Below are 26,421 nucleotides of genomic sequence, written 5' to 3' on the forward strand. Positions count from 1 at the left end.
CAGGACCACATGCACCAAGACAAAAGTGACACACTTCCGTGAACGGTAGAGCAGAAAGACAGATTTCTTGTTAAACGTGAAAAAGAAACTCCTATTTGGCTAACGCACAGTAGTCAGAATTCTGGCACGTATAGCCAAATGCAATCCTACTTATATACTCTTTCTTTTACAGTTGAGAAAATGAACCAAAAATCTGAAGGGAATTTGAGTAGACTTAAGAAGTCAAAGTATATCAGAGTGCAGGACAAGGTAACACTTTTAAAAAGAAGCTATTCCAATTACACTTTCCAGTCATGAAGACTAATGGCATCTGTAAGAAAGATGGTGGAAGTTTGGTGTAATATTTTCTTCTGGTTAACAATTTCCTAAATCATCTATAAACCAGATTTCATATCTCAAAAAAAATCACTAATATTTTATGTCCAAAAACAAAAGCAAAAAATCTGCTCTCTTTTGCAATTTTGACATGTGGTATTCATGAGCATCTTTTAAAAACATTTTTTCTGGAGCCAAGAATGTGGCTTGCCAGGTCAAGATCTACCAGATATAACTGCAGTATTTACTGCAACATTTAACTATCATAAATAGTTCATTGCCCTTAAATAAATCATTTTTCGTTAACAGTGTTGGAAATGTGATTACCCTCTTCCCCCTGCACAGATTATTTTAAAGAAAAAATTCCACCCATAAGCACCATACTCTATCTAAGCAAATCACCCACAGATCTAAGATGAAAATGTTATATGAAAGGAGATAAACTCTAGAGAGCTACAAAATATGTATTTTACTTGATTCTTCACAGTAAACAAAGTACTATGAAGAATCACTTTGTTTTGAACTCCAAAGAAGTTTAATAAATTTTTATGGGCTGAATGTGTGAATGAACCCTAAGAATAATGAACACAGATCACATATCCCAGAGCAGGTTCCTGTAAAGTTTAGGAGAAACCTCTTTTGAGGTTAGAGTTTCAGAGTGGAGAGAAATACCATTTTCTCATGGTGTGTCATTATGAAGCTAAATCCCTCACAGGCTATTCTACTATAGGTGGAATCTACACCGAGTGTCACCAGCTTATTTTGCTCCTACCATGTATCCCTAAAGTACTTGCCAAGATGACCAGAAACTCTGTATTAGGTGCTATCTGTTAGACCATGATTTACTTTAAATTATATAGAAGTAAAGGGAGAAACAATTAGGCTATGTTGTTGCTCAACCTACAACAATAATACGAAAATCTACTATTAATTGAGAGTATTCTATGCATCAGCCATGGTTCTACATCCTTTACTTATATTAACTAATTTACTTCTCACAACTCCTATGATAGGTGCTATTATTATTATTATTATTATTATTTTTTTTTGGCCACCCTGTACGGCATGCAGGATCTTAGCTCCCCGATCAGGGATTGAACACAGGCCCTCAGCAGTGAAAGCGTGGAGTCTTAACCATTGGACCACCAGAGAAGTCCCTATTTTTCTCCTTGTATGGATGAAGGGAACTGAGGTCCAGAGAAGGTAAGTAACTTGCGCTAAATCACACAATGAGTAAGTGGTAGAAGCAGAATCAAACCCAGGCAGTCTGGCTTCGGAGTCCATGCTCTTAACCACTAAGCTATACTACCTCCAACTACAGGAAGGAGAAAATCAAGCAAAACAAGCTTGTGGATGGTTTTAAAATATGCCCACAAATTCTTTGATACTCCTCCCTTTAAGAGGTAGCCTACTTTTCCTCCCCTTGAGTGTAGGATGGACTTAGTGCCTTGCTTTGAAAAAGAAAAAGGTAGGAGTAATAGTGTGTAATATTAGGGACTAGATCATAAAAAGCACTGTGGCTTCCTCTTTGCCCTCTCTCTTAGATCATCCACTCTGGGGAACACTAGCTGCCGTATCATAAGGGACTTTCCAGCAGCCCTACATGGAGAGGACCAAGTGGTGAGGAACTGAGGTCCCCTGCCAATAGCCATGTGCGTGAGTTATCTCAGAAGCACATCCTTCTGTTCCAGTCAAGTCTTCAGCTGACTGCAGTCCTGGCTGGCATCTGACTACAACCACGAGAGGCTGAGCCAGAATTACCCGACTAAGCTGCTTCTGAATTCCAGAAGCATAGAGACTATGAGATAGGAAATGTTTGTGATTTTAAGTCACTCAGTTTGGGGGTAATTTTAATGTATCAATAAACACAGAACCTTTCATCAGAACCATATTTTCAATATAAAATTATATTTTAATACATTTTGTGTAAAATATATAAAAATTTGTGTAATTAATATGTGTAATTACATTATACAAATTGTATAATTATATAACTATCTGTAATTATATATATGTATAAGCACATATAATGTACATGTTATATATATAAAATATATACCCACATATATGTAACTACATGTAATATGTAATTATATAATTATATGTAACTATAAATTAAGTAAAAAATGATTTTGAGTGTCTGCTCATTCCCTGGAAGCAGTAACCATTTTAATCACTGCAGAAGGGTAGAACAACATATCCCCAATGTCCCTTCAAAAGCTACTCTATTTACTTAATAAAAAATTAAACAACATACATTAAACATATATACATGTAGAATGATTATTCCTGCCTTATATTGTCACATACTTTTTACTTTTTCTCTTTTCTTATAAGTCAATAAAGAAATAATACATTCCAGCTCCAAAAGTCTATCATAAGAACAAACTGTCTATTTGATTCCTAACAGTCTATTCAAGGTGCTAATTTGCCATTATTTATAGACTCGATTCCTTTCTGAGCAGCTGTCATTAACAGAATAACTTAGGAGTTCAAAACATTCTTTATTCAACTCAACTGCCTCCTGGAATTGTTAGTCATATATCTCAAGGTTACAACTATGATAAAAACTAAAGATGAACCAAGTCTCAAGAAGGCTATGAAAAAGAGCCACCATTACACACACTAAGATTAGTTGACGCTCACTGATTGATATTCCGTTAAAGTCCTCATTCCTAATCATTTAGGTCTCTTTTATCAGATTGGAGGCTTTCTGAAGGTGTTTCCTGCACCAATGTTTTAACTGTTTGTGGCTTTCAAAGCACTCCAGAGCTGTCATTTGGAAACCCATGTATGCCCAGAAGACAAACACTAGTGTACCTCGTGGTGTAGAAGGGAAAGAGAGAAAACAGTGAGCTGGCTTCTAGTATAGAAGTATTTGATACTTGTCCACACCATTCTCCCTGCCTCAGGCTTTAGAAATGGTACTCTGGCCTCAAGCTGTCTCATCCTAACTCAAATTCTCTAAAGGAAGAAGAGTAGAGGCATGACCATACCTGGGCAATGAGGGCTGAGGAGAGTCTGAGAACAGGAAATGCAGAGGGGACAGATGAGGAAGAAAGTGGAAAAAGAAATGGAGAAAATGAGCAAAAATGAAGAGGCAGGAAAAATAGAGGGGAGGAAGAAAAGGCAAGGAGGAAAAGAAGGAAGAGTAGAGAGATTTCAGAGGAAGACATGAGAGCACAGAGAGAATAAAAACATGGAAAGGCAAAGAAACAATGTTCCTTCAAGGAAAAGCGAGCGAGTGAGAGAGAAGGGTGTGGGGGGGGGATAAATGGTGAAAAAAGCAAAGAAGTGGGGGAGTCATAGCTTACCTCTAGGTCTCTCATTAGGTAACTAGTAGAAACTGGGAATGCCACTAACAGATCCAGAGAATAAGAGAAAAAGCAGGTCCGAGATAAAATGATGACTTAAGCTTTATACATCTTGAGTTTGTGGTGTGCACAGAGGGACCAAGTGGCAATGTTCATCTGGGCAGCTGGGTTGGAAACTCAGAAGGCCGGTGTGGCCCAGAAGAGAATATGTGGGAGCCAATGAAGCTATGGGGAAGGTATGGTGAGGTCAAAGAGGGAAACTGCACAGGGAAGAAGAAGAAGGCTAAGGACCAAAGCCCAAGTATACCAATATTTGAGGGACACAGAGAGAAAGAAGAGCCCATGAAAGAATCTAAGGACTGGCGCAGGTGACCTAAGGCATAGGAAGAGAGCTAGGAGAGAGAATGGCCAGGTGGAAGAGTGAACAGCCCCACTCTGAGAAGCAGCAAGGGAAGTGCTGTCCTTATGGAGAGTGAGGTTTCCATTAAGGTAAGAAAGTTGAGGAATTATTCTGTGAAGACAGAGGTGAATTTGCTTAGAGTGGAAAAGGGTTTCAAAAAGCATTGTCACCTCTCCTTCTGTGCTCCCATACCCCTTTGAACTTATCCTTTGGGCAAAACTTTTGTCACACTCTGCTTCATGTTTGTGTCCTTGGCTCGAGAACAGGATGGGGTCTGCTGATATTTGTATTCTCGGTGCTTAGTCAGTACAGTGCCTGTCACCCGGCAGAAACTCAATAAATGCTTGGAGGTTTTCTGAAGGGCAATGGGAAGTATGCATTAGTAAAAGCCTTAAAATATGATATTACCTTTGACATATTTCTATAAATTTATCTATAGAGACTAGTCACAACTGTGTATAGATTTAGCTACAGATGCAGTTATTTGCAAACTTTATTCAACAAATACAGCATTAATTAAAAATCACAATATGTCTACATAATGAATACTATACATGCTCCAAAAATTTTTATTGACCATCAATAACAAATAAACCTATACAAAACCTAAACCCTCAGCACAACTAAAAGATATAGACAACTACAGACTCAAATCACACGTAAGTAGAACTATAAACACCAAATTCCAGCAGAGCCATGTCTTGAGCCTCTACTGCAAATCTTTATGGAAAGTGAGAGTCTGGAAAAATGGCATGTTAGCAAGAAGAGAGGAACAGAGGGCTGAAATTTGAGGTAAAAATTCCCCCAGGAAGAGGCAGTCCACCCTAGACACAAAAACACTGAGAAAAACACTTTGTCGATTAGACTAACGACAGAGAAAGGAATTACTTAAGTCTGTGGAACCCGACTGGCAATCTCAGAAAGGCATTACTTCTAGGGAAGAAATGGGTAAAAGGGAAGGGAGAGATCTGTTTTAGTGAATGGATGGTGAAGGAGGAAAGAGACAGGAAGAAATCTGCACTCCTGTAACACAAATAAGAGCTCAAAACAATTGATAGGCATACAAATCCTATTCCTACTGACCTCCTCAAACAAAAAGGCATCCTTTGAAGAGACTACACTTCACTATGTTTACAGATAAAAGTGTCCTCAAGCTAGTAATCTTATAAATCAAACCAAACTTCCAACACTAGCCACACAATGAATACATAAAAGCAACTTATAATTGTACAAAAGTACTATCAAAAGAAAACAAAAAAAGAGGATCAAACATTTTAGCTAATGAAAATGCACTCAAAAAATAAAACCACAAAGGAAACTTTAACACAACACTCCAAACTGAATATTATTAAATAAGCATTTGAGTATATGAAAAATTATTTTTAATCAGAAGTTCAAAAACTAAGAACAGAAATGGACCAAACCAGGCAGAAATGAAACAAAAGTTGAACTCAGGACAGAAATGGAAGAGAAAGACAAAATGATATCTGACCTAAGGACTACTTAAATTTCAGGTGATCAAAGGAGAATACATTCAAATGAAAATTTAACAAAGGGCACTGAAGAAAGGAAGCAAAACAGCCAAGAGAATAAAAATGAAATTAAAGTAAAAGGAATCAGAGCGAAAGTGGCTGAAAACGAAGGGAGGCAAACAAGATCTAACATACAGATATTTGGAGCCCCTGAAAAAAAAAGAGTAATGAAACAGAACTAAAATTTAAAACTATAATCCAATAAAACTTTCCAGAAATAAAAGAAGGCCTGAATTACATATCAAAAGAGGCTACTAGGTACCTGGGAAATTGCCCTGCAACAGTCAACTCTAAGGCATATCTTAGTAAAACTATTAGACTTTAAATATAAATAAAAAAATCCTCAGTGATATCAGCAGGTTGGCAGAATAGGATTTTTCAGCACGCATCCCCTCACAGAAACATCAATTTGAAAAACTATCCACGCATGAAAGTACTTTCACAATAGCTAAGGATTCCAGGTGAGAGATTACAGCACCTGGGTGAAGCACAGAAATAAGAAAAGACTCACTGAAGACCAGAATAGGAAGGATGAGCTGCATCACCCTTCACCATCAAGCCTGGGTAGCATAGTACAGAGGGAAATACCCTCCGATGGGGGAAGGAGAGTGAAGTAAACACCCAATTTCACCACAAACTCCAGCACTAAACCTATCCCTGCAGCCCCTGGCTCCAGTCCAGCCCTCAGGGCCCCAGGCTCCAGGCTGGCCCTAGTGCCAGGCAAACCTCCATGACCACCAGCTCCAGACTGGCTTCCATGGACCTAGGACCCAGGCCTATGATCACAGACCCAGGCTCACTCCAGTGGCAGACTGGCTCCTATGGACCCAGGATTCAGACACACCCCTGTGGACTCAGGCACCAGGCCCACCAATCTGCTGACCCAGGAACAAAGCCAGCTCGCCTGAGGACTCCAGCAGCAAGCTGACCCACAGACCTCATCAGATAGCCTGCCCAGAATTTCTGGCCAGGTCGACTGGTGAAAAGCTTTCCAAGCTGAAGCCAGTTTATAAAAACTGGAAGAGGTGTCTATTTCTTCAAATGTTCAGACAGCAATGCAAGGCTGAGGGCATGAATAAACAGGGAAACATGACACCATCAAAGGAACGAATAAAGTACTTGTAATTGATACTAAAGAAATGGAGATCTACAAACTGCCTGACAAAGAATTCAAAATAATCACAGAAGAAGCTCAGTGAGCTACAAGAAAATGCAATTAGATAACAAAATGAAACAAGAAAAACAACACATGAACAAAATGAGAAGTTCAACAAAGAAACAGACATAAAAAAGAACTAAATAGAAATTTTGAAGCTGAAGAACACAATGACTGAACTGAAAAATTCCACAGAGAACTTCAAGATCAGACTTGATCAAGCAGAAGAAAGAATCACTGAGCTTGAAGACAGGTCATTTGAAATTAGTCAGTGGAACGAAAAGAAAAATGAAGAAGTGTGATGAAAGCCTATGGGACACCATAAACTAACCAATACATACATTATGGGAGTCCCAGACGAGAAATGGGCAGGAAGAGAAAGAAATTATGTCATTATTTATTTAAAGAAATGATGATAGAAAACTTCCCTAACCTGGAGAAGCAAACAACACTCAGATCCATGAAACCCAAAGAACCCCAAAGAAATTATATATACAGAGATCTTCACTGAGATACAGTATAATCAAATTATGAAAAGTCAAAGACAAAGAGAATTTTGAAAGCAGCAAGAGAAAAGCAACTCATCACAGTCAAGGGAATCCCTATAAGACTAACAGCAGATTTCTCAGCAGAAACCTTGTAGGCCAAGAGATGATGATATATTCAAAGTGCTGAAAGAAAAAAAAAACCTGCCAACCAAGAATACTATATCCAGAAAGAGTTTCCCCTTCAGAAATGAAGGAGAAATAAAGACTTTCCCAGACAAACAAAAGCTATGGGAGTTCAATATACTAGACATGCCTTATAAGAAATGCTAAAAAGAGTTCTTCAAGTTGAAATGAAAGAACACTAACAACACGAAAACATATGAAAGTAAAAATCTTACTGTAAAGGTAAGAATATTGTCAAATTCAGAATATTCTAATACTGGAATGGTGGTATGTAAATCACTTTTAACTCTGACATGTAACTTAAAAGACAAAAGTATTAAAAATAACTATGGCTACAATAATTTGTTAAAGGATACCCAACACATAAAAGATGTAAATTGTGACACCAATAACAAAAAAACATGGGTAAAGTAAAAGTTAGAGTGTAGTTTTTGTATGTGGTCAATGTTAAGTGGTTATCACCTTAAAAGAGACTATTTTACTACAAGATGTTTGATGTAAGTCTTATGGTAATGACAAAGAAAAAAGCTATAGTAAATACACAAAAGATAAAGAAATCAAAGATACCACTATAAAAAAAAATCAAATCACAAAGGAAGACAGTGAGAGACGAAGAAAGGAACAACAGAACTACAAAATGGTCAGAAGGCAATTAACAAAATGGCAATAGAAATAGCACCAATAATTACTTTAAATGTAAATGGATTAAATTCTCCAATCAAAAGACAGAGAGTTACTGAACAGCTAAAAAAACAAGATCCAACAATATGCTGCCTATGAGAGAAACACTTTAGCTTCAAGGACACATAGGCTGAAAGTGCAGTGATGGAAAAAGATAGTCCAAGCAAATGGTAACCAAAAGAGATCAGGGGTGGCTAAATTACATCACACAAAATAGACCTTAAGTAAAAAATTGTCACAAGAGACAAAGAAGATCATTATATAATGATAAAGGAGTCAAATCATCAAGAGGATATAATAATTTTGATTATATACACACCCAACATTGGAGCACCTAAACATATAAAGCTGATAACAAAACTGAAGAAAGAAATAGGCAGCAGTACAAAATTAGTAGGGCACTTCAATACCCCACTTCCAACAATGGATAGATCATCCAAGACAGATCATCAACATGGAAACAGCAGACTTGAACAACACTACAGATCCAAAGGACCTAACAGACACACCGAGAACTTTCCATCCAACAGCAGCAGAATACACATTCTTTTTCAAATGCACGTGGAACATTCTCTAGGGTAGATCACATGTTAGGCCACAAGACAAGTCTTAACAAATTTAAGAAGACTAAGATCATATCAAGTATCTTTTCCAACCACAACAGTATCAAGCTAAAAACCAATAACAGGAATAAAATTGGAAAATTAGATTCAAAAGGGAAATAAAAAAATATCTTGAGACAAATGAAAATGAAAACACAACATACCAAAACTTACGGGATGCAGCAAAAGTATTCTAAGAGGGAAGTTTCAGCAACAATGCTTACATTAAGAAAGATCTCAGCTTCCCTGGTGGCACAGTGGTTAAGAATCTGCCTGCCAATGCAGGGGCATGGGTTCAAGCCCTGGTCTGGGAAGATCCCACATGCCGCAGAGCAACTAAGCCTGAGCACCACAACTACTGAGCCTGCACTCTACAGCCTGCAAGCCACAACTACTGAGCCCGCGTGCCACAACTACTGAAGCCCGCGCTCCACAACAAGAGAAGCCACCGCAATGAGAAGCCTGCTCACTGCAACAAAGAGTAGCCCCCGCTTGCTGCAACTAGAGAAAGCCTGCGTGCAGCAACAGAGACCCAATGCAGCCAAAAATAAATAATAAGTAAATAAGTAAATCAAAAAACAAAAGAAAGATCTAAAACAACCTAACTTTATATCTCAAGGAACTAGGAAAAGAAGAACAAACTAAGCCCAAAGTTAGCAGAAGGAAGGAAATAATAAAGATCAAAGCAGAAATAAACAGACTAGAAAAACAATAGAAAAGATGAATGAAAAAATCAGTTGTGTTTCCACACATAACAATGAACTATCCAAAAAAGAAATTAAGAAGTCAATTCCATTTACAATATCATCAAAAAATATATAAATATTTCAGAATAAATTTAACCAAGGGGATAAAAGATCTGTACACTAAAAATTATAAAACACTGATAAAAGAAATTGAAGACACAAATAAATGAAAAGATATCCTGTGTTCATGGATTGGAAGAATTAATATTGTTAAAATGTCCATACTACCCAAAGTGAACTATAGATTCAATGCAATTCCTTTCAGTATTCCAATGGTGTTTTTTATAGAAATAGAAAAAAAAATCCTAAAATTCACAAACACAAAGGACCCTGAAAAGCCAAAGCAATCTGAGCCAAAAAAACCCCCCAAACAAACAAACAAACAAAATACAATGCTAGAGGCAGTATACTACCTGATTTCAAAATATACCATAAAGCTTCGGTAATCAAAACAACATGGTACTGGCATAAAAACAAACATACAGACCGGTGGAACAGAATAGAGAACCCAGAAATAAATCCACACATTTATGGTCAAAAGATCTTTGAAAAAGTTGCCAACAACACATAATGGGGAAAGGATAGTCTCTGCAATGATGGTGCTGGGAAAACTGTATATTCACATGTAGAAGAATGAAACTGGACCTTATCTCATGCCATGTAAAAAAAATCAACTCAAGGTGGATTAAAGACTTAAAATATAAAATCTGAAACTGCAAAGCTACTAGAAGAAAACATAGGGTAAAAGCTTCTTGACATTGGTCTGGGCAAATTTTTTTGGATATAACCCCCAATGTACAGGCAACAAAATAAAAAACTGCCAAATGGGATTGCATCAAACGAAAAGGTTTCTGTGCAGCAAAAGAAACAATCAACAGAATGAAAAGACAACCTACCTAGATAGCTGCAAATAATATATTTGATAAGGAGTTAATATCCAAAATATTGATATATGAGGAACTCAACTCAATAGCAAGAAAACAAATACCAAAACAGAAAATGGACAAAGGACCTGAAAGGGCACTTCTCAAAGGAAGACATACAAAATGGCCAATAGGTATATGAAGAAAGCTCATCACTAATCATCAGGGAAATGCAAATCAAAAACCACAACGAGATACCACCTCACACCCATCAGAATAACTATTACAAAAAGCCAAAAGACAACAAGCGTTGGCAAAGATGTGGAGAAAAGGGAACTCCTATACACTGCTGGTAGGAATATAAATTGGTATAGCCATTAGAGAAGATAGTATGGAGGTTCCTCAAAAAATTTAAAATAGAATTACCATATGTTCTAGTAATGCCACTTCTGGGTATACATCCAAAGGAAATGAAGTCAGTATCTTGAAGAGGTGTCTTTACTCCCTTGTTCACTGCAGTATCATTCACAACAGCTAAGATACCTAATCAACCTAAGTGTTTACTGATGGATAAATGGATAAAGAGAACATGATACACACGCATATATTATTCAGCCTTAAAAAAGAAGGCTGTCATTTGCAACAATGTGGGTAAACCTGAAGGACATTATGCTAAGTGAAATAAGCTAGGCAAGAAAGAGAAATACTCCATGATCTCACTCACAGGTGGAATCTAAAAGAAGTCAAACTCATAGAAGCAAAGAACAGAATGGTGGCTGCTTAGAGCTGTGGGATGGGGAAAAAGGGGAGATGTTGGTCAAAGAATACAAAGATTCAGTTGTGCAGGATGAATAAGTTCTGGAGAACTAATGTACAGTATGGTGACTGCAGTTAATAATATTATATTGTATACATGAAATTTGCTAAGAGAATAATCTTAAATGTCCTCACTACAAAAAAAAAAAAGATAACTGTGAGGTAATAGATATGTTAATTAGCTTGAGTGTGGCAATCATTTAACAATGTATATTTATATTGAAGCATCACACTGTGTACTGTAAATATATATAATTTTTATATCTCAATAAAGGTGGAAAAAAAGAAAAAATTTTTATGATTTTCAGGTAAAAAGACAAAGCATCTTATTTTTTCCTTTTGGCTGCGTTGTGTCTTCATTGCTGCGCATGGGCTTTCTCTATTTGCGGCGAGTGGGGGCTACTCTTGGTTGCGGTGCATAGGTTTCTCATTGTGGTGGCTTCTCTTGTTGCAGAGCATGGGCTCTAGGCACACGGGCTACAGTAGTTGCAGCATGCGGGCTCAGTAGTTGCAGCACGCAGGCCCTAGAGCGTGCGGGCTTCAGTAGTTGTGGCACGTGGGTTCAGTAGTTGTGGCTCGCGGGCTCTAGAGCACAGGCTCAGCAGTTGTGGTGCACAGGCTTAGCTGCCCTGCGGCATGTGGGATCTTCCCAGACCAGGGATCGAACCTGTGTCCCCTGCATTGGCAGGCAGATTCTTAACCACTGCGCCACCAGGAAAGTCCCCAAAAGACAAAATATCTTAAAAGGGCAAGATAATTAGGTTGGTATCAGACTTCCCAGGAGAAACATACAAGGAAGGCCGAGTAAAGAACATAATGAATGTCAAACTGGAAGTTCTGGCTAGTGCAATAAGACAAGAAAAAGAAATAAAGTATACAAATTGGAAAGGAAGAAACAAAACTATCTTTATTCATAGATGGCATGATTATCTATACAGATCTACCCAAAGAATCTACCAAAAAACCTCCTGGAACTAATAAGCAAGTAGAGCAAGGTTGCAGGATACAAGGTCACTACATAAAAAGCCAATTGCTGTCTTATATGCCAGCAATGAACAACCAGAATTTGAAATTTAAAAAAAAAAAAAAATTGTAATAACATCAAAAAAAGGAAATACTTAGGTACAAATCTAACAAAATAGGTACAGGATTTTTATGTGGAAAACGTCAAAACAATGATGAAAGAAATCAAGTAAGATCTAAATATATGGAGAGCTAGTCCATGTCTGTGGACTAAAAGACTCAATATTGTTAAGATGTTAATTCTTCCCAACATGATTTATAGATTCAACACAATATCAGTCAAAAGTCCTAGGAAGCTACTTTGTAGATATTAACAAACTGATCCTAAAGTTTATATGGAAAGTCAAAAGACCCATACAATACTGAAGAAAAAGAAGAAAGTTGGAGACCTTATATCTATTATAATCAAGACAGTATGGTATTGGTAAAATAACTGACATTTAGATCAACAGAACAGAATAGAGAGCCCAGAAATAAACCCATGCAAATATCTGATCTTCAACAAAGGCACAAAGACAATTCAATGGAGAAAGGATAGTCTTTCTAATAAATGGTGCTGGGACAACCGATGTCCATATGTGAAAAAGTGAATCTAGATACAGACTAGACATTTTTCACAAAAATTAACTCAAAACAGATCACAGACCTATTTGTAAAGTGTAAAGCTATAAAACTGCTGGAAGAAAACAGGAGAAAATCTATGTGACCTCGGGTTTGGTAATGAGTTTTTAGATACAACACCAAAAGCATAATCCATGAAAGAAAAAAATCCCTTCATAAAAGCAATTTTTTGGTTTTAAGCTGGTGAAGTGTAAAGTTGGTTGGTTTTAAGTTAAACTTTGGTTAAGTTGGTTAAGTTGGACTTCATTAAAATTAAAAACTTCTGCTTTGTGAAAGAAACTATTAAAAGAACGAAAAGACAAGTCACAGACTGGGAGAAGATATTTGCTAAACATATGTCTGATAAAGGATTTATATCCAAAATATAGTAAGAATTTTAAAATCTCAACAGGAAAACAAACAACTCAACTAAAAAGTGGGAAAATGATGTGAACAGAAACCTCATCAAAGAAGGTATACAAATGGCAAATAGAAATATTAAAAAATGTGCACATCATTTGTCATTTGAGAAATGAAGGTTAAAATAAAGGAAACCAGGACTTCCCTGGTGGTGCAGTGGTTAAGACTTCGAGCTCCCAATGCAGGGGGCCTAGGTTAGATCCCTGGCCAGGGAACTAGATCCCACAGCTTTGCTGGACTAACCTTGCTTTTGAAGCTAAGAACATAAGTGGAAGGTTTACTGACTTCAGACTGTCACAAACCATCTGACCAGAGATCTTCTGAAATACTTTCTTTGTCTCTAGTTTTTTCATTAAGCAAATTAAGGTAATTTTTAATTTTAAAGATACCTTGTGCCTATAATTAAGAAATATTTATGAGATAATCTCCAGGGCAATGCAGGAAGTTTCAGCTTTTTGTTACCTAAAATATTAACGATCAAGGCATGAGACAGCGATGGAAAAACATCCACTTCACTTTTCTCTCTCTCTTTTCAGTTTCAGCTATTGATTCATTACTATTTTTATTAGACGTCCTCCAGTAGTCCTTACCTTCAGAGTGTCTCCTTACTAATACAAGGGTGCCATCTAGTGATGATCATGGGTAAATGTATGCCATAGAAAGTGTGTGTGTTCATCTCCCATCCCAATTCAGTTTTCTGCTGGGGCTTTCAAGATGCATTGAGAAAAGCAAAATAAACAAATGGGACCTAATTAAACTTAAAACCTTTTGCACAGCAAAGGAAACCACTGACAAAACGAAAAGAGAACCTACTGAATGGGAGAAAATATTTGCAAATGATATGACTGATAAGGGGTTAATCAAAATATATAAACAGCTCATACAACTCAACATCAAAAAAACCAAACAACCTGATTAAAAAATGGGCAGAAGAACTCGAGACATTTTTCCAAAGAGGACATGCAAATGTTCAACAGACACATGAAAAGATGCTCAACATTGCTAATCATCAGGAAAATGCAAATCAAAACCACAATGAGATATCACCTCTAATCTGTCAGATGGCTATCATCAAAAAGAACACAAATAACAAATGTTGGCAAGGATGCAGAGAAAAGGGAACCCTTGTACACTGTTGGTGGGAATGTAAATTGGTGCAGCCACTGTGGAAAACAGAACGGAGGTTTCTCAAAAAATGAATAGACCTACCATATGATCCAGCAATTCCACTTCTGGGTATATATCCAAAAAACCCCCAAAACACTAATTTGAAAAGATACGTGCACCCCAATGTTCATAGCACCATTATTTACAACTGCCAAGATACTGAAGCAACCTAAGTGTCCCTCAACAGATGAATGGATAAAGATATGGTATACATATACAATGGAATACTACGCAGCCATAAAAAAGAATGAAATCTTGTCATTTGCAGCATCATGTATGGACCTGAAGGGCATTATGTTAAGTGAAATAAGTCAGACAGAGAAAGACAAATACTGTATGATATCACTTATATGTGGAATCCAAAAAATGCAACAAACTAATGAATTTAACAGAAAAGAAACAGACTCACAGATATAGAGAACAAACTATCGGCTACCAGTGGGGAGAGAGAAACAGGGAGGGGAAGGATCAGGGTAGGGGATTAAGAGGTACAAACTACTGGTACCATGTATAAAATAAGTAAGCTATATGGATATATTGTATAGCACAGGGAATATAGCCAATATTTTATAATAACTATAAATGGAGTATAACCTTTAAATTGTGAATCACTATATTGTACACCTGTAACATATAATATTGTACATCAACTATACTTCAATAAAAAATGCATTGAGAGGGAAAATGTACTAAAACTATCAATACTATACTTGAAACAAGTTTCCTAATACTCACACATAGGTATATTTAAACATCTAGCGCATCCTCCTTTTCTATTACTGCTCAGATAACTGACCATCTCTGAAGCTACTTCATAGTTAGTTTCATGGACTTTCAGATCATCCAGCTGAAAGGAATGTTAGAGATTATCTATTATCTAGTCAAACTCCTAGTTCTTCAGATGTGAAAACTAATGCCCAGAGGGAGGATGCCTGACCTGTTACACAGCTAGTAGTGTTTCCAATGGGGTTGGTTTGCCTTAGCTTGGTTCCTGATGGACTGGAAAACAAGATAATATTACCTTACAGAGAAGATATTTTAAAATATCTCAGTAACAGGTTTCCATTCAAACCAAACCCCTAGCTGTTTCTGCAAGGATGGCAAAGGGTAAAATTCCCTGATCTAGGTTCTCTTCATGGCTTTCCCTTTTCCAACTGGGCACAGAAACCCTCAGGGATGATGTTTTGCCCACTAATAATCAATGGAAGAGCTGCTACAGCTTACTGAGTGCTTGCTAGGTGCCAGGCAGTGTGCATGAGCTCTGGGTAAGTCCCTCACCTTCCCTGCTCAGGCACTTTGGGCTCCTGATGAGCATGCCTTATTTGTCCCTTCCCTTCATCTCAGTACATTCACTCAGAGCCGGGAACAACTTACGGAGCTGGATGTTCCAGGCAAAGGGACATTTCATGTACAAAATCATGGAGTGTGAAAATGCAAAGTTTATTCAGAGAAAGTGGCTGAAACTTTGGGTATGAGGAGCAGAAGATGCAGGTGCTAAAACTATCTCTCTTTCCTCTTCTCTCTCTGTCTAGAGGGGAGGAGGCAAAATGTGATCAGGAGGCAACAGAATAATCAAAGCGCCAAAGCAGAGGGAGACTAAGCTAGACTGGTCTGAAGGGATTGGCTGATTTGGGAAAGATTATGAACATGGTCTTGGTAGAGTTCTGGTGTCGGGATGCTGGGAAATGACTGTACTTAATAAATGACAAAGACAGAATAGCAAGGAGTTGACCAGGCCTCTAACCTCCCCACTGCACCCAGACAGCCCACTGCACCCAGACAGCCCTGTAGACAGCAGACACAGGCTGGCCTGCTGGGAAAGGTTAAGTCCATTTCCCCACCTCAAAGGGCTTCTCCTTCCCCTGTCAGTACTACCACTAAACATGCCCCCAGGCAGAAAGCAACTTCTGAATCTAAATCTGCACCATTTTGTATTCCGTAAGCCAGGAAAATCGGCTTGGGGAAATGGGTCCCAGGGTTGAACACACTAAGAACAGGGTGGAAGAGAGCCGGCAAGGTCCATGTGACCCTGTGTCAGTTCCCACTAACAAATGGAGAGATAGATCTCAGGATCAGAAATTTGTACTTTGGGAATATGGCTATTTTTATACTGTTTGTATTTTTGATACTCATTCCCTTTTTGTTCTTCCTCACTTTTGGTAAAGTTCATTTTAAAAATGTCAACTAAGCTAAGAGGCACCAAAGAAGGCAGTTTTGTTTCTGTGCCCAGCCATACCCATGAGGGCTGGGCGCAGGGGTGAAAGCAGAATTCCAGGTGAGCAAATCCAGGGGAATAACCCCTTTCCTCCACAATGCTTTCCTTCCAGAGTTCTCTGCTGCTGCAACACGGAAGGTTCTGGGTCTGGCTTTAGTAATACGTGAGGGCGTGTCCTTCACAATATTGCACTGTAAATGAGTAATAAAAGCTTGAACCTCTGGGGGGCCGGGGAGGGGGGTGCGGATGGGAGGAGGCGTTGCAGTTTGGAGAGGATTTAGTTCATTCTCACTGGTGGGAGGGATAAGATTTCTGGTAGGAGACTGGGTCTTCTGGTACTTGTCTCTCCGGCAGCTGCCCCTTTCCTCCCTGGCACCGTTTGTTACTTAATAAAATCAGTCTGAAGCCATATGCTGCCTATTAATATTAGGGTGATTACAAATTTCTTAAAATTAATTTTTAAAAAATAATTAAGTAAAAGGTATCATCAGTTTACGAGAGGAGTGCAAGCTGGAATGTACAGCAAATATTTGAAACCACAAATCTAGGATACCTATGTGAAAGGGCTTCTGTCCTTGTCTGTTGATGATATCAGAGTGCTAATACTCAACTTCAGACATAATACCCTCTGGGCTATGACTGAACTCCTGTTCTACAGTTTTCAATCAAGAGAACTTCCAAAGTTATTTATATTGACAGTATAATTTCCAACACAAAGGTTCACCAAACACACAATGTTACATCTTATTAAGAGTATCATCAGGGGCTTCCCTGGTGGCGCAGTGGTTGAGAATCTGCCTGCCAATGCAGGGGACACGGGTTCGAGCCCTGGTCTGGGAAGATCCCACATGCCGCGGAGCAACTAGGCCCGTGAGCCACAATTACTGAGCCTGCGCGTCTGGAGCCTGTGCTCCGCAACGAGAGAGGCCGCGATAGTGAGAGGCCCACGCACTGCGATGAAGAGTGGCCCCCACTTGCCGCAACTAGAGAAAGCCCTCGCACAGAAACGAAGACCCAACACAGCCATAAATAAATAAATAAATAAAATTTAAATAAATAAATGAATAAATAAAGGACTGCCTTTAGGCTAATGCTAGAAACAGCCTATTTATTAGTATTCTTATTGATTTTTTTAAGGAACTGAAAACATTTTGAAACAAGTTTCAGAAAATTTCACCAGAATTTAGTAAGATTATGATCAAATGTTCACTGAGCTCCCACTAGGAGCCATGAACTGTTAGGTGCTGGGATACAGAAATCAATAGGAAACAGTTCTCATTCTTGGAAAAATTCAGTGATCTTGGTGGGAGATATAGGTATAGTGACAGACCATAATACATTGTGGAAAGTGTGATAACAGAGTGAGTTGTAGGGTATTACAGAAAAGTGAGGAATGGTATGTAATCTAGCGAGGGTGGTAGGAGAGTTTACTGGGGGAAGCTGCCAGCTGCAGGGGATGGGCTACCACTCCGGCAGAGCACAAAGCCTGGGCACAGACCAGAGGCAGGAAGTAGTGCAGTAGTATGGGGGGCCGGGGGGACACAAGAAGGTCAGGGTTGCTGAAGCATAGAGTGGGAGGCAGGGAATGGACATAGGTAAGGCTAGGGAGGTGGGCAGGGTCCAAATCATGAAGATGTTTAAACCAGCGAAGGGTTTTAAGCATGGAAGTGACATGCTCAGAATCATCCTTTAACTAAATCCCTCGAGGACTGTAAGCATGGATTTGGAGCCACACAGTCACAGGTTCAACTTCTAGCTCTAGGGCTTATTAGCTAAGTGAACTTTGGCAAGATATAAAACCTTCTAAGCCTCAGGCTTGTCAACAATAAAATGGGAAGTAAGTAGATTATGAATGTAAAGCACTGAAACATAGTAAATGCTCTTATTATAATGATAGCTCTTATTATTACTAATATTAATATTATAAACCTACAAGTTCAGGGAGTATGATATGGGAGTCCAGATGAGACATACTCAGGCCCTGAACAGGGCTGGGAAAAACAGGACAATCCGAGAACTATTTAGGAAACAGAACTGAGAAAACCTGACGACCACCTGGCTATGGGAGTATGCGGAAAGGAGAGGAGACATCATGGATGAGCCCTAGGTCTAGAATGGGTGACTGAACGGATAGTGGTTGGAAGCTGGTAGAGCACCTGACAAGAAGAAGGAGGCTAAACAAGTGTGGGAGTGAGAGTCATGCTGCGGAGGAGGAGGTGTACATCCAGGAGTGGACATCCAGGAGCTCACAGGGTGAGTCTGGAGTCTGGGGTGCAGGTGTGGCTTGGAGTTAAAGAATTGAGTGTCATAAGTACCTCAACCCATGAGAAGGGAAGAGATCACCCAGAGGGCCTGTTCAGGCAGAAGAGCAGTGCGCTAGGCCAGATACTGGGAACACCCACAATTAAGGGGCAAGGGGAGAAAGAAAGCCCCCAAAGAAAGAAAAGAACCACAGAGGACCAGAAAAGCCAGGAGGGCTCAGTATGATGTAAGATAAAAGAACAGGATGTCACAGAGGGGGTCATCAGTGGTACCCAACGTAGTTGAGAAGTTCAGTAAATTCCAAACATTAAATTCCTCAGAATTTAACAGAAACTCGTGCCGATTTTAGACCAGAGGGCAATTTTAGTAGGACAAGGGGGACAGAAGCACAACTGCTGGGTTAAGGTATAAATGGAAGCGCGGAAGTGGAAAGAGTATACCAGAAATCTGGTAAAAGGGATGAAGAGGACTTATGTAGTAATAAGGGAGTAAGGTAGGGTCAAAGGTTAGGTTAAAAATTATTTTTAGGATGGAGCATTCTGAGCATTTTGTGAGCTGAGAAGGCAAAGGCAGATGACAAAGGGTGATGATGCAAGAGAATCACTGATGGAACAAGGTTCTTGAGAAAATAAGAAGGAATTTTAAAGTATCTCCTGTGTGTCAGGCACCACACCAAGACCTAGGGACACCTGTCAACAAACCATCAGAGCAGAGTGTGACACAGATGCTAGTCCTCGGAGCGGATCCTGCCAGAGGCGCTCAGAGGGGCGCCCATCTGAGTGTGGCTTTCCTGAGCCTAAGCCTGTGCCTGTTCACCTCTCTGCTCCCACTACCCACCAGTGTCTGGCCCCACCTGGTAGGCATTCAATCATGTTCTTGGTATGAATGAATAAATATACTTGTCAGAAACTTTATTTCCAGGGGTAGAAATTTTATAGAGGCACGAGAATATATTCTAAGACAGATAAAAGGAATTTGTGTATTAAAATACAAGGCAATATTAATTAAAATAATAATACACATGCTTGGAAAACATGCATCTAAGAGCTTTGTACGGAGGCAGCTGAAGGTTAAGAGATGGGGGGAGACTGTGGGCACAGGGTTCAGTCATATGGAGAAGGCCTGAACTGGTTCCAGAACTCTCTCTGGCTGAATATATCCCCCAATCTACAAATTTAAGCACTTAAGAAGGGACAGATTTTTCACCTCAAAACTCTAGATAAAGGACTAAAAAGGAAATGTATGTAAGATTATTCACTAGCTGAAACCCATTCACCGTAAAATAAAGTCAGTCAGGTGGGCTCTGGCTCAGACTGGCCAGGTCCCAAGTGAGGCTGTGCCATTTACTGGCTATGGGACCAGGTCCCTTAACCTTCTCTGGGAAAGCAGACCACATGATAAATGATTCTCCAAGCTCCTTTCAAATCTCTTGCTTAAAGGTGCTAAAGCAGTTTCCTAACCTTCTGAATCACGCTCCTCTGATAATCTATGAAAGCTATGAATTCTACCCACCTTCTCAAGCAAACACAGACACATCCATACAAAATTTTGCAAATCATTTGAGAAATCCCTGATTGTAGACCTCCTCCTAGTGAGAAAATAGCCGAGGTGCAATTCTTTATAAGGAAGATGTTTGTCTTCCTTAAAAGTAATAGAGCCCAGGTATCATAGTGATCCCTTTAAGGCCCATGGTGGAGAGTTTGCTGTGTGTCCACCTGAACCGTAAGTCTCCTCATCTCTGAATTCCCCAGTGCCCCGAATATAGTAAGTACCCACTTAATTTATCCATTATGTTGATCAGGGCCATAATGGTTTGAATGCATAGTTCTGGAGTTTTCAGACTTTTGGTGCTTCTCAGTGAGTAGCAACTTCAAATCCTCCCTTGGAGAGACAAGTCCACATGCACAGCAACCGCTATGGGTTTACTCCACAGGGTCTATCAACTTTCCAAAATTGATTTCTGCTTAGAGGAGTCTAGTCACCCCAGACTAGAAGCTATGCCTTAGCTCCAGAGCAGAATTTGATGACCCTCCGTATTCCCCAAAAAGGAATCACACTGTATCTGCTTTTAGTAGAAATTCTCACATTTGTATAACCCTTTGTACTTGTACTTTCCAATCCCTCTCACATACATTAAATATTCATCTGAGAGGTAGGCAATATACGCAGTACTCCATTTTAAAAAATAAGGAAAGAGAGTATAACATTTAAGTAACTAGAGAGGGCTTTCAACAGAGCCCAGCACTCCAAGTCACATTTTTATAAATATGCTAGTGTTTCTCTATTTACCCTTGTACTGAGAAGGTAGGAGAGGCCTCTGTAAATTGACAGAGAAAAATAGCCATGGCATTTAATAAAGTGTTCAGTGATAACATCTAAATAGTACCCATGATTTTAGAAACCAAAAGCCTAAGCAATTTTATATATAATGATTAAATAGGTTAGTTTTTTCAATGTTCCGTAAGAATCTAATCAACCTATCATTCATGACTTAAAAAAAAGAAAGCAGAATCCACTCTACGTAAGTTGGGGGGGAATTCCATACTCACCTATTGCACAATGTAAAATCTAGAGAGAAAAAGGGGGGAAAAGAGAATTAGTAAAGATCAATAATATTATAGTTTTATTTCATACAAACTAGCCTTTCAGAAGAATAGAGCAGTGTCTGCCAGCAGTATTGAATTTGAAAAATGAACATTCAATTTTTAAACTTGGCTACAGACTATTTAACAAAATGTAAATTCTTGTTCAGTTTTTTGTTTGTTCATTTTTAGTTTGTGTATCTATGGAAGATTTCCTAAGGAATAAATCTTACCCAGTAGTTTAGCAAATGTCAAGGACCTCTTCTATAATACATAAACTGGTAAGAGCAGGCAGTGTACAACAACTCCCATGTCCCATTTGTACAGAACAGAACTATCACAGACTATGGAACACAGGATCAGAAGAGCCTTTTCTTACCTGGCAGGCCCTTCAATGCAGACATTTATTCTACAAAGCTCTACCCTTGGACCCCATCTTATCTCATTCTGTGATCTCATTATAGGGGTATTCCCAATCCAATCTCTAACCCCAGATCTCTTTGAACTCCAGGCCCACATTCCTTTGGACATCTCCATCTAGGTGTACCAGCAGCAACTCAAAGATGGCATGCTTCAGCAGGAAGCTCACCCTTCCTTTCCTTCATACCTACCATGCCTCTTGATCACCAACCACCCCACTCTCAGATTCAACTGCTCTTTCCTTTCCTTCACTCCCAAGTCAAACAGGTTTCCAAGTCCTGCCAATGCTTTTGGCATGTCTTCCCCAGTTTTTTATTTCCAGTGCATGGGTGAGACTGCTATCTCCTCTCCATCTCAATGGCGATCTAACCAGCCAATTAGGTTCTTCCAAATCCCCTTACAATTCATCCTGTATCTGGCACTGCTTTAACCTGGGGGGTGGTAGTAAAGAAGTAATTTGAAGCCATCTACAAGGTTGATTTAATGACCAAAGCTTTTCTGGATGATAAGACCTAACAACTATTGCAGTGCATTTTGGAATTTACATTTCTCGAGCCGTCATTGTGTTGTTTGAAACTAACAATAACCCTGGCAGATGGGCAGGACAGATATCTCTACTTGCAGATGAGAAAACGAAGGCTTAGAAACACTGCTCAGCTTCACCAAGGTAGTAAGTGATGTACAGGATCAAGAACCTAGATTTTATTTCCACTCTACTGCTTTTTCTATCATTTCACTGTACGTTAGTTATACCTGCAAAAGCTATAACTTGACAAGACTTAGCTCTATCTAAAACATGCCTAGGGACTTCCCTGGTGGCTAAGCGGTTAAGAATCTGCCTGCCAACGCAGGGGACAGGGGGACAGCCCTGGTCCGGGAAGATCCCACATGTCGCGGAGCAACTAAGCCCGCGTGCCACAACTACTGAGCCTACACTCTAGAGCCCGCATGCCACAATTACTGAGCCCGCGTGCCACAACTACTGAAGCCTGTGTGCCTAGAGCCTGTGCTCCACAACAAGAGAAGCCACCACAATGAGAAGCCCGCGCACCGCAACGAAGAGAAAAGCCCACATGCAGCAATGAGGACCCAATGCAGCCAAAAATAAATTAAGAATTTTTTAAAAATTTAATTAAAAAAAAAAAGAATCCGCCTGCCAATGCAGGGGACACGGGTTCGATCCCTGATCCAGAAGATCCCACATGCTGCAGAGCAACTAAGCCCGTGTGCCACATCTACTGAGCCTGTGCTCTAGAGCCTGCGAGCCCAACTACTGAGCCTGCGTGCCGCAACTACTGAAGCCTGTGTGCCTAGAGCCCGTGCTCCGCAACAAGAGAAGCCACTGCAGTGAGAAGCCCGCTCGATGCAACTAGAAAAAGCCCGTGTGCAGCAACAAAGACCCAACGCAACCAAAAATAAACAAACAAAAAAACCCACAAAAAAACATGCCTAATAAGACTCTGTGCTCAAGTCTATGATTTCACTAAGTTTTTTCGGAAGGGAGGAGGATGGGGGTGGCTTGGATTAAAAAAAAATCAAGCTACACAAATATGTCGATAACTGATAAAAGAACAAAAGAATTACTAGACTGTAAATCTTATATTTTTCAAAAGAAAACACTGCTAAGAATCTCAAATGTGTGACTATTACAAGATAAGCCAAACCTCCTGCTGCAAAGTTGAGGAAAACTAAGATACATGCTGATTAAAATGAAATGGAATGAAAGATGAGTGATGAGCATCCTTTGAGACAAGACAGATGATAGTGCCTAGATAGAAAACCTATTCTATTCATGTATGTGGCAAGACATCCAGGCTGCTGATTTACAATAGGACACTGCAGAAAAGGATGGATAACCTTAAGGCCTTTCATGTCTTCTTTGTGTGATAGAACAGATCTTAGTCCTATGAGACCCAATCTCCCCTTTTTAATCACATATTTTATAATGCCTCCTTTACTAAATATAAAATTCATAGATGATATAACTTACCTGCACAAAAATTAAAACAAATAAACAATGTCCTAACCAATATGTAAAGAAGAAATAAAAAGATAGTAGTTTATTTAAAAAAATATGTATTTCCACACAAAATGCTTGGGGACACAATGACATAATGAAGCAGTCAGATATAGGTATCAACTTATGATGAATAAGTTTGGATTTAAAAATAAGAATATCAGAAAGCACTTTGGACAAGAATAGGAAAATAAAAGAACAGAGGTACAGACCAACCCTAGAATAAATCAGTATTAAGATAATAATGGACATAGGGAAGTAATCTTAACTGAAGTTAAAACAACACGGCAAGTAAATAACAAAGTAGAGAAAATGAGGAAGTACAACATTATCACAAATGAAGCTAGGTCTTATTTATTTTTAAATGTGGTGTCAAAATAATCCCCTAGATTATGTCATGGGATAGGGTAGGAAGAAAGTATCACAGAAAACATCCTTCTGCTTTGAAATCCCACGAGACATACAATCTGTGCCTGGTCTGTAAAAAGAACTTGGAAACAATATTCTTTGAATGGTGCGACAAGGAAAAGATGGATTAGACAAAAAAAAACAGTAGTGCAAGATGTGATAAAGTAGTTGTGTAACTGTGGATAGTTTTAGGATAAAACTGAACAACTGTAGTGATTCAAAAAAAGGCAGTATAAAATATTATTAAAATAGTTATATTAAAGAAATCGAGGGGGCTTCCCTGGTGGGGCAGTGGTTAAGAATCTGCCTGCCAATGCAGGGGACATGGGTGCCAGCCCTGGTCCAGGAAGATCCCACATGTCCCGGAGCAACTAAGCCTGTGCGCCACAACTAATGAGCGTACACTCTAGAGCCTGTGAACCACAACTACTGAAGCCTGTGCGCCTAGAGCCTGTGCTCCACAACAAGAGAAGCCACCACAATGAGAAGCCCACGCACCGCAACAAAGAGAAAAGCCCACGCGCAGCAATGAAGACCCAGTGCAGCCAAAAATAAATAAAAAATAAAAAAAACTTAATTAAAAAAAAAAAAAAAAGAATCTGCCTGCCAATGCAGGGGACATGGGTTCGATCCCTGGTCCAGGAAGATCCCACATGCTGCGGAGTGACTAAGCCCATGGGCCGTAACTACTGAGCCTGCACTCTAGAGCCCATGGGCCACAACTACTGAGCCCACGTGCCACAACTACTGAAGCTCACGCACCTAGAGCCCATGCTCCCCAACAAGAGAAGCCACTGCAATGAGAAGCCCACGCACCGCAACGAAGAGTAGCCCCCACTCACCGCAACTAGAGAAAGCCCGCACGCAGCAACGAAGACCCAATGCAGCCAAAAATAAATAAATAAATTTATAAAAAAAAAAAAAAAAAAGAAATTGAATGAGATCCCTGCATTTCACGAGTCTCCGTTAACTTAAAGTCTGAACAGGAATCTCAATCTGTTCCATATTTTCAATCAATTTCATTGCTTTTGCAGTTATAACACTGTTGCACTGAAATCCTTTTCAACTAAATATGCAAGCTGGAAATGTTATAATGTTTACAGAACAGAATGTGCAGAGTGAACAAATTACTCAATTATTTTGAGATGATACCTTTATTTCACTTAAGCTCCCTATTCATACCAACCGTGCTAGGCAGAATCCTAAAGATGATTCCCTAAGATTCTTGTACCTTGGTTATCCAATCAAACACTAAACAAGGTACCACAGGGCGGGAATTTTGCAAATGTAATTAAAGTCCGAAGTCAATTGATTTTAAGGCACAGAGATTATGTGGGTAGGCCTGATCCAACCAGGCCAGCCTTTTAAAAGCAGAGAGTTTTCTCCCGCTGGTGGCAGAAGAGGAACTCGAAGATATTCAAGGAACAAAAGATATTCAATATGCCATTTCTCACTTAGAAGATGGAGGAGGCCATGTGCAGGGACTGGAGAGAAGCCTCTAGGAGCTAGGAGTGACCTCCAGCTGCCAGCTAGTAAGGAAATGGGACCTCAGACCTACAACCACAGGTTAAGTGGATTCTGTCAACAAGCTGAATAAGCTTAGAAGCAGACCCTTCCCCAGAGCCCCCAGATAGAAGCCAACCCAACTGACACCTTGATTTCAGTCTTATGAGACCCTGAGCAGAGAACCCAGCCAAGCCCAGTTTCTGACTTATAGAACTGTGAGCTAATTAATGAGTGTGGTTTTAAGTCGCTAAGTTTGTGGTATTTTGTCATGCAGCAAGAGAAAACTAAGACAACGACCTTCTTCTAACTTAATAAGCTTTTTGTTTAATTTCTCGTGAAGATTTTTCAGTATGAGTATGTACTACAAAACTATCAATTTATATTTGGAGAGGGATCAGCCCATGGTATATACAAAAGTCAGGGGGAACACAGACCTCCACTGAGTTGGACTGTCTCAGACAGCGTAGGACATCTACTTATAGCACCCCCATTCATTGTGGCAATCAAAATACCCTCACAATTTTCTAAATCGCACTCTAGAGGGGTCACACTGCTCTTGCTGAGATCTACTGAGAATCACTGAACTAAAGTAAGCATACCTCATTAGAAAAAAATTCAGAAGACTTGCCATATTCAAAATCTCCCTTGAAAATATGTCATAGTGCTAATGATCCAATGTCAGCTGCTAGGAGTGTTCACACGGTT

General features: G+C 39.4%; 1 protein-coding gene across 1 annotated transcript in view; it reads right to left on the reverse strand.

Annotated features, from left to right (window-relative positions):
* Positions 1–26,421, reverse strand: part of HACD2 (3-hydroxyacyl-CoA dehydratase 2) — an 86,632-nt gene that overhangs the window by 45,217 nt on the left and 14,994 nt on the right. Inside the window, exon 3 of the mRNA XM_061193178.1 lies at positions 21,333–21,351. Coding sequence (XP_061049161.1) covers positions 21,333–21,351 — 19 coding nt within the window. The remainder of the gene's footprint in view (positions 1–21,332; positions 21,352–26,421) is intronic.

This window comes from Eubalaena glacialis, chromosome 6, assembly GCF_028564815.1.
Source record: "Eubalaena glacialis isolate mEubGla1 chromosome 6, mEubGla1.1.hap2.+ XY, whole genome shotgun sequence".
Lineage (NCBI taxonomy): Eukaryota > Metazoa > Chordata > Mammalia > Artiodactyla > Balaenidae > Eubalaena > Eubalaena glacialis.